The sequence below is a fragment of the Cucurbita moschata genome, unplaced genomic scaffold (assembly GCF_002738365.1).
Source record: "Cucurbita moschata cultivar Rifu unplaced genomic scaffold, Cmos_1.0 Cmo_Scf00379, whole genome shotgun sequence".
Lineage (NCBI taxonomy): Eukaryota > Viridiplantae > Streptophyta > Magnoliopsida > Cucurbitales > Cucurbitaceae > Cucurbita > Cucurbita moschata.
Genome location: NW_019268895.1, coordinates 1 through 10191, shown reverse-complemented (window position 1 = coordinate 10191; position 10191 = coordinate 1). Strand labels below are relative to the sequence as shown.

Below are 10191 nucleotides of genomic sequence, written 5' to 3'. Positions count from 1 at the left end.
GGGTTCAACATCGTCGTCGGATTTGGAATCGAAATTGGGGACGCATGCGGTTACCATGAAGAGAGCTGGCTCGTCCTCCTCGGATTGAGCCACATGGGCCTGGGCCTTTTCGGCCTTCTCCTTATTCGCCTTTTCGGCCTTCTCCTTATTCCTCAGCTTGCTCCAGCAATTTCTGCTCAGGTGTCATCTCTTCCCACAGTTCGAGCATTGGATCGGCCTGCCATGTGTCATCTCTTCCCACAGTTCGAGCATTGGATCGGCCTGCCATTGGTCGACTCCTTCTTTTGATTCCCATCTTTCCCGCGCGTGCGCCCGTGGGACATCCATGGCTTCTTACCGCCTTTGCGGCTGGAGGAGGACCCGTTGCTCTCGCCGGTGTTGTCGCGGAGCTTTAGGCGTGCAAGCCATTCCTCCTCCGTGAGGAGTAGACGGCCCTCCTTGTCAACAGCTGAAGTGATATTCTTCTTCCGCTGCTCGACGTTACGTAGTCTTCCGGTCACCTCTTCCACTGTTAGGTCGTTCACGTCAAGCAATGTCTCGATTGAAATCGCGACTTGCTCGAGGTGATCGGGAACGACCTGCAACATCTTCTTCACGATTTCTGTCTCGCTGATGCCACCCTGATGCCACCACCGAGGGTGGTGATGCTGTTGGCGAGCCCCGTGATCCGCATTGAAAAATCATCGACGGATTCGCCGTCCTTAAAGCGAATCTCCGAGAGCTCCTTTCGCAGTTGCTCGATGTTGGATTCCCACACTCGCTGTACCGACCCGACGGGATTTGATTCCCTCCCAGGCCGATTGTGCGGTGCGCTTGGTGGAAAGAGAAGCCAACATCTCTGGGGGCACAGATCGTAATATGGCGGCGAACGCCAGTCGATCCTCCCGGTACTCGATTGTTTCTCCTTCCTCTGGCTCGACAGCGTGCCATAACCCTTGCGCCTGTAGGTTAACGCGCATCAACAAGGCCCACTCGTTGTAGTTGGACCTTGTCAACATCGGGTACTGAACGACGGCGGTCGTTGTCTCCCTGATCACTCGCTCAACGACAACTCGACGCCCGTTATCACGATGTCGGCCACGGCCTCTTCGTGGTGGTGATGGAGATGCCGGCACTTGGCGGCGTGGAGGAGTGAGCGAGCCTGCTTGAGATGGGCCCCACGATGTATTTATTTTTGCGCTTTGCATTTTCTTCTACTCGAACCTAAGACCTGTGTGTTATTAGATCGACGCTCTAACCACTTGAGCTATTCAATTTGATTGTTGATAGGTTGGCTCTTCTGTGATGGTATACTACCGATCGCTTCAACCAGGCTCTGATACCACTTGTTGACTCTGGCAAATCGGATGTCGACGAAAAAATTGGCCGAAGGTTTCTTCGAAGGAAAAATTAGCGGAAGTAAAAGGAGAGAGAGAGAGAGATTCGCTGGTAATGCTGAAGACTCGATATCTTTATTTTACATCCGTTGAATGGTTTAAATAATAAATCTAATTACAAAAATAGAAAAACCAAATATACAAAAATAGAATAAGTGGACGAAGACTCCGCCACTCTGCCAAAACAATGGCCCCTAAAATCACGCTCCTCCATTCGCGTGAACTCATATGTTTTTTACAAACCTAACTAAATAAGGCAGAGCTTTTATTTAACAAAGCATGCCTCTTCAAACTTGTCTCCAAATGTACGTATTTTATTAACAACTCCTGTCAATCTTGCTGCATAATCATCAATAGTCTCGGACTCCTTCATATTCATAACTTCGAACTCAAAATTCAGAGTTTGAATCTTTGCCTCCTTTACCCGTTCAGCACCCACATGAATAGTTTTTAACGTCTGCCATGCTTCTTTTGCTGTCTCTTTCTCTGCCAACAAAAACAACATCTCCTCAGGGATTGCTTGATAGATAGCTGCTAAGGCCATTTGATCCTTCCTTTCACTAAGACTATCTAGAGACTCATTGATTGTTTTGTGTCCCACACCCCTTGGGCACGCAAATAGACCTTCATCTTCATAGCCCATGCTGACTAGTTGGTTCTCGATAACGTCGGGTATTGGAGTGATACCAGACCTTCCTTTGTTGCGGACTTCGACGGCTCTCCTCGCTCTCCAGTGTTGTTATTATTTCTAGGCATGATCTTTGGCATCTAACCAGTGCTCTGATACCAAATGACAGAAAACACACATACGAGGAAGTGATTTTTGTACAATAACGTTATTCTCTAAGAGAGACAATACTTAGAAAATAAACAAAACCGACTTACTTATTTTATTCAACTTGTTACACAGTACATATATAGACAGAAAGAAAAACTATCTTCTTATATCTTAGCCACACATTAATAACTGCTAATAACTTCCCTTGATCTTATCCACAAATACTAAAACTGACATAATTTAAAATACAAACAGCAAATACGAATGAATTACGGTTAATACAAGATTAAATAAACTAACAGATCCAACATTAATGGAGCGGAGCAAGTTCTGAAAGTCAAAGGACGAACGAAAATAAGTAATGGAGGAAGAGGAACTTACAGGGGCAGAGGACGCGGAAGAGGAAGATCAACTTTCAACAAAGCAACGGTTGAATGTTATAGGTGTCATGACTTAGGTCATTTTCAGTATGAATGTTCAAAGATGAATAAGGAATTGAATTATGTAGAGCTGGAAGAAGAGGATGAAATGCTGTTAATGGCTCATATGGAAAGACATGAAGCAAAAAGGAGTGATGCCTGGTTCTTAGATTCTGGTTGCTTAAACCATATGTGTGCAAGTGAAGGTATGTTTTCAAGCTTAGACAAGACATTTTCCCACATTGAAAAACTTGGAAATAATACAGGTAGGAAAGTTATGGGGAAGGGTGTAGTGAAGTTAACTTTGCATGGGGTTCGTTGCACTACTAGTAATGTGTATTGGGTACCTGAACTAAAAAATAATCTCTTGAGCGTTGGACAACTACAAGAAAAAGGAGTAGCAGTGCTGTTTGAAGATGGTGTATGTAGCATTTATCATCCACAAAAAGGAAAAATAGCAGAGTCAATTATGATCACAAATCGGCAGTTTATTTTGGGTACTGAACCATCTACCACAAAAAATGAAGGAAGATGCCTCCAAGTTTCAAATACGGACCAGTCAACACTTCGGCACCATCGATATGGTCATCTCGGCTACAAAGGCTTGTGGACCTTGAAACACAAAAACATGGTGAAAGGCCTGCCGCAAATTGGGGCTCCAAACACCACCTGTGAGGCATGTATGAAAGGCAAGCAACATCGGACTCCATTTCAAAAAATGGGTAAATGGAGAGCAATGGAAAAATTAGACTGGGGGAAAACATTGAAATTGATAAGAACACAGCCGAAGGAGGAGGAATAACAGAGGAAACGACTGAACCGGTTGCTGAAACAATTGAACCAGTTGCTGAAAACGGAGAAAGAAAAATCACGGAAGAAACGACTGAATCGGCTGCTGAAACAATTGATCCAGTTGCTGAAAATAATTTTTCCAGTGACCGTCGCACCAGATTTGACAGTAAGGGAGGGGAGAAATCGACATCCACCTGTATGGTTAGCAGATTCCGGTGAAGGCTATGAGAAAAAGGGAAGTGAGGAGATGGTGTACAAACTCTAAAAGGCTCTCTACGGATTAAAACAAAATGAGTTCCAGTGAGCAAACACTCTTCATCAAGAGGAAGGGAGGTAAAATTCTTATCGTAAGCATTTATGTTGATGATTTTTTATTTACTGGAGAGCAGATGAAGAACTATTGGACGAGTTTAAACGTTCCTTGAAGAAAGAGTTTGATATGACTGACTTAGGTCAGATGAGATTTTTTCTTGGAATAGAGGTAATACAAAGATTAGATGCTATTTTCACATGTCAAAGAAAGTATGCTGTTGAAGTTTTAAACCGACATGGCATAGAGAATTACAATTCTGTTTGTAATCCCACTGTTCCAGGAAAGAAAATTGGCAAAGATGAAAATGGTGCAACAGTATATGTAACTTTGTATAAACAAATAGTGGGAAGTCTGATGTATCTCACAACTATTCGCCTTGATCTCATGCTTGCTGTAAGTTTGATTAGTCGTTTTATGGCATGTCCAACACAACAACATTTTGCAGCAGGTAAAATGGTTTTAAGGTACTTGAAAGGTACGGTAGATTATGGTGTATTTTATAAAAAAGGAGGAGCCGGTGATTTGACTTGATTGACTGGTAGTGACTGTGCCGGAGACATGGAAGAAAGCAAGAGTACTTCAGGCCATGTGCTTGTGATTAGTGGAGGAGCAGTAGCTTGGTCTTCTCGTAAGCAGCCTATAGTCACCTTATGAACCACAGAAGCTGAGTTCGTTGCTGCTAGTTCCTGTGCATGTCAAGCTGTTTGGACGAGGAGGATACTCAAAGAGATTTGTCACTCTCAAATAGAAGGAACAAAGCTAATGTGTGTAATACTTCAACTATTAAGCTATCCAAAAATCCAGTTCTAAACGGACGTTCCAAACACATAAGAAAGCATTTCGGAAGTTGCGTGAAGAACTTAGCGTGCAGATTTTTCTGAGTTGAACTAATTCTTGACAAAGAAGAATAAGTTCACGGGAGAAATGGTCAGAAGAATTTGATTAGATGAAAAAGAGTTACAGTCTTTTAAGAAATTTAGTTTAAATATTTCTCAGATTTGTTTACCAGATTTGTTTCCATTTCCAAGATTTGTGGATTGAAACGTTTCTATGTAGGGTTATTTGTAAGGCTATAAAAGCCAAGTTCACTGTTCAATAATATTATCACCTCAAACTTCAATTGTTTATGTTTTTGGCTTTGTTATGTCAAAACAAGTACTTGTCACTTCTACCTTCCCACAATGGCAAACTCACTCTCTCTAATTTCTTTAATCTATTTTTCTTTGTTCGGGGGGCAACGAGGTTCATGAGCTGCTTTTTGGCTCGAATTGCCAGGAAGGATATTGATTGGAGCTTGTGGGCGTTCCAAGGAAGTTATATGTACAGACAGTGTCATGAAGATCCTGATGAATGTTTTGGTGTTATGGATCACTCTTGGACTAAAGATAGTACCCCCATCACTTAAACAAATGCTTCCACTTATCAACAGAGTGAATCAAGGTTAATTTGTTGCTTCTCAATCTAACCGTGCATTATAACAAATCAAACCTCTATATATTTCTTTAGTTAGAATTTGAAACTAAAGCTCTTTTCTTGCGGATCCAAATTCTAAAGCACCAATATCATACATAATGCTGCATCCCGTATCAGGGCAATGTGTCAAATCCGAGGACAAAGGAGGAGTTGAACTCGGCGATTGTGCCACTCCGAACCAATGGAACCATATTGGAGATGGACGTCCCGATGAAGTTGTTGTCAAACGGGCAGGGTTTGAAATCTGTCGGAGATGGAAAAGTACTGGTGGTATCCGACGAATGCTTTGGCGATGGAAGCAATTGGACGGTGGCTTCGAAAGCAAATCTCCAATTGGCCAACAAAATTGGCGAAGACAATTTTTGTTTGGAGAAGGAATCTGATACTACTAGTTGTTGTGAAGAAATGCATTTCCTTTAAAGACGAGGGAAGTTGCACGGATGATCCTCAACCCCAATGGTTCAAACTTGTTCCAACAAATGTTGCTTAGTCTATTAATTAGTTTAAAATAGAAATTTAGAATTTGGTCCAATATACTAGTAGTTGTTGGAATTTGAATTTAGGGTTGGCATGAGAGTTTTGAAAGTGCGGGAGTCATATTAGGGTTGTCGATTTTATGCTTAAATTCGTAGTTAAATGGTCAATAATTATTTTCTATTATTTATTATATGTCCAATCTTTTATACGATCATTATTGTTGGTATTATTTTTCATATATGTTTGTACGATAAATAAAATCGGTTATAATTAAGCACGAGCATGAATAGAATTAGAGATAAAATAGGGGCCAATTCAAAGTCGGGCATGTCATATATTTATTCTTCCCTATACATAAGCAACTCACAATGTGTTGGTTTCAACAAGTTCAAACCATTGACTTTGGGTGTCTTGGAGGCAATTTGGAGCACCGTCAGTGCAAATACATGAGTTTGTCACAATTTTTGAAGAATTAGAGCTTTCAACCTGCAAGCAAAGACTCTTCCCATCTTGAGTTACGGTGGCCAAATGAAGCTTAGTGTTTGAAATGGCTGTCCAAGAACTCTGAGGGCCGAAGCAATCTGTTGAGAGAGATGGCATAAGGCCTTCTCCGCTCGTCTTTAAGCATAAACCAGTGCTTGACATCCTAATTGGAGTGCTATCATTGTCATGAGTCCATCGACTTGAGATGGAGCAATTACCCATGAAAATATCTTTGTTGTCATTTGAGACTTGGATGCATTGGCCACTTTGTGGATGATATATAACATACGAGAACGATGCATTGGAATTTGGATCTGTGCACCGTAAAAAAATGTCTTATACACTTGTTATAGATCCATATATTCAAAATCGTTAATATATTTGTACTTACCTTGCAACATAGTCTGCAATAGTTGAAACTTCTGGACAAAGTTAGGATTTTTAATTTGAGTCCAATTGGAGTCGAGAACTCCAAAAGTTTCTGCCGGCCCTGCTTGACCTTCCCTATAATAATAGCTACCTTGCCAAGTCCATAATGCCCAATCTAAATCTTCTTGTGCAAGATGAGCTGTGAAGCAACTCATGAACCGATTTTCTGCATCGTTAACCTCTCTCTGATCGTACCCATATTCGCTGACAAACAAAGGAAATGGGTTTGGTCCTTCTCTAACAAATTCAGCATGGTCTACAAAGCCATTGATAATATTTGCACAAATATTATTTAGTGGCTGGTTTATAAATTTACTCTCTTGATCTCCACTGAACGAATACAAGTGCACCTCAAAAACCAACTTGTTGTCTAAGGTGCTTACGTTCAAGGGCTTCTCTTTTAAGCATCGAAGATCATTATCAAAATTTAGGCCCGAAACAATCACTAAAACATTTGGGTTAATGTTGTGGATTGTTGTTACTCCTTGAGTAACATAATTGTTCCAATCATTTGCATTTTCATTGGTTCCTCGTATCTCGTTTCGTAGGCTCATTCCAACCACCTAAATGTCATAACAAAAGAATGTTCTTTTGTTAGTGAAAAATTGTACAAGTCTTTAAATGTTTGAGTTTAGTTTCAAGAGTGTGAGAATTTTCCTTAATTTGTACGTACCGTTGATTTCTTGGAAAAGCGTTGAGCAACTAAGCTAAGACCTTGTAGCCATTCTTGAGGGTCAAAATAGCGGTCTCCAAAAAATCCATTGCCATCGTCAAGAGAGCAACACCATCTTGGCTGACTCATATGGTTGTCGGCAATCACCATTAAACCACTCTCTCCAAGCACATCAACAACAGCTTCATAGGCTTCAGCAATAGTCTTGTTCAACACAAAAGGATTATATTGAGCCAATCCGGCTTTTGCTTGCTCTAAATCGAGAAGGTCAAAATTCTCTTCAACTGTCCTATTTGCATAACGAGTGAACATTTGAGTTGCATACGTGAGTCGTACACAATTAAACCTCAACTTGATTGCCTCATCTGCCAGCTCTTTTAATGGCCTGTGGTTGAGACCTTCTATTAGCATGCTCTGTGTGTGGGAAGGCCAATTCACGCACACAAGCTTCACTCGAAGCCCTGTTGTCGAGTCAACGATCCACCTTCCTTTTGTTGACAACGGTAAAGAATAAACAGAAGGAGATAAAAACACAAACAATGCTAGAAAAAGAACAACTTGAAAAGTTCTTCCCATTTTTTCTTCTCTTTTATGAATCGGGGTGAGAGAAGCATAGCCCAAAGGTTGCTTATATATCTCATTAATAGGTTGAAATTTGTTCAAAAGATCAAAGATCGATGTAACGGTGAAACTCCTTCCATTTTTCTTAATTCAGTTGCTTTGTTAATAAATTGTGTTTCTAACTTTGATAATTTGTTGAGTAATAAGCAAATATTTCTAACAAAGCTAGCAACGTTCATACATATCTTGCCCACAGAACCAATATTTTAACATTATGGCCCATTTTTCTTAAATAAAACTCGAAGCTTGTTCCAGTCTCAAATTAAAAATTAAAATAGTAGCTAACTACGATTATGACAAGTTTTTATATAATACCCCTACTACATTTTTTAAGTTGGGGACATTTTTCCACCTAATAATTCACAAATACATAAAATTATTTTAATAATCTAAATTAATAAAAATGAAATAGTTAACATCTTAATTATCTAATTTTAAAAAATGTAATCAAATTATTGAAAATATTTTATTTACACACTTTTCATAAAATACTATGCATTTATTAATTTATATATATATATATATATATATATATATATATATATTCTAGGAGAGAAAGTAGAATATTCTAAACATTTATTTTGATGTCGCATATTTAGAAGGTCCAAAGCATGCAATAAATAAATTCAGATTGCTTTGTCTTTTTGACCGTAAACAATTCGACGTGTAGTTTGGCTATTCGATGTGTAGTTTGGTAAGAACTTATATTATGAGCCTCTATGCCCACGCTTGGAAAATGTCACCTTTTGAATTTGATTGTGTGGAAGGAGAAAAAAATGAGGTCTATAATTTAATGTCCCCACTAATAAAAACTAAATTGGCCATCTGGCCTTCTTTTTTCAAAAAAATTCTCTTTCTTTTTTCATGATGGCGGGTTAAAAAGTCACGTCGTTAAACTCAGGCCAACTTTTGAAGGGACGAGCCATTGCACCGAACTTGTTTTGGATTTGTGGATCATTCTAAAATGTTTGATCAAGCTTTTAGGGTCGACCAAAATTGTAACGCGTCATGTCTAGGATAGATCAAGATTTGTAATGCAGATTCGATACCTAATGGCTCTGAATCTTGGACATGAGACGTTACAAATTGTATTAGGGCAGTATCTCTCCCAGTAAGATGTGGTTTGAAAACGAACTAATGTGAAAGTTGGTAAGTATGTGACACCCGAGCAAATGAGGGGTACATGAATGAACCGAAACCACTTCCAAACGAGAGGTATCCTGAGGATATGATAGCCAAGAAATACTTTAGAACATGGATAGTCACTCCATATACCAATAAGGTTCATTTTCCTTTTCAATAGCTCAATTATAAGAACTTCATGGTTAGGTATGTTTTGCTTGGAGCAATTCTATGATGCACGTAACCTGTGGAGAATTTTTCTAGGATACATGTGAATAGGGAAAAAACATGCGGGAAGAACTCGAGTTAGTTCGCGAGAATAGCTTTCACTCTTAGAAACAAAGAGTAGGTAACCTGACCATGTCAAATCCTAGACACGAGTCATTACAAAGGTTTGGGAGTCACACTCACTCATGGTCAAACAAATTCACTATTGATCCAACGTACAAATATAGTTACATAAGCAAAGTAAAATGTGATATATTCCAAAAAAATGTATAAACAACCTACGTACCATAATTAAAAATTTTAATACTCCTCATAATTAAACACTACAAACTTAGTAGCCATTTGGTTTCAAATTCCTCCCATAATTCTTCATTAATCGGAAATTTTTACATGCTTATCACAATCTTCCCTTCGAGTCATTTGGGTTTTAGTATTGAAAGTAGATGAGCAGTTCATTTTAACCTCAAACCTTTTCTTGATGTATCCAATTATTTTGACCCTTCCTGCATTTCCGTGTGGCTACTGATATTCAAACCTCTCGACTTCAAATCCTCCATCAAACTTAGACCCTCATCCATTTCCTCCGCCTCGATCTCCACCGTCACATTCATCGTCATCGTGTCCTTTGCCTTCGTCAATCCGCCGGCGTCTCCCCCTCTCCGATCACCTCGCCGTGGTAGTAAATCACCATCGTGGCTTTTGAGTATTTGAACGATGCGACATTAGGATTCCGCACGAAGACACTAGCCACAACGAGTATGCCACCGTTTGAGAAGGAAGAACGGTGAGTTTTAAATGATTATTAAGAAAAATTAGATGAAATCCAAGTTAAGCGTTAGATTTTGACTTAGTAATAACTCAGGCAAACCTAAACAATCGAAGTGTCAAGTTATGATATTATTGAATACTCAACCTGGCTTTTACAACTTTACAAATAATAATAGAAATAATAACTATATGACAAATAATTAAACTAAATACCAAACAATACTCTTAAAACAACACTT

The 10191-nt window shown here is 39.4% G+C and overlaps 1 protein-coding gene across 1 annotated transcript; it reads right to left on the bottom strand.

The window, feature by feature from the left end:
• Positions 1-5991: 5991 nt before the first annotated feature.
• On the bottom strand, positions 5992-9801 carry LOC111440529. Its single transcript, XM_023077545.1, has 4 exons — positions 9720-9801; positions 7214-7701; positions 6503-7103; positions 5992-6425 (listed from the first exon to the last, which is right to left on the bottom strand). The coding sequence occupies exons 1-4, from the start codon at positions 9799-9801 to the stop codon at positions 5992-5994; spliced, it is 1605 nt and encodes a 534-aa protein (XP_022933313.1).
• Between the last annotated feature and the right edge of the window lie 390 nt (positions 9802-10191).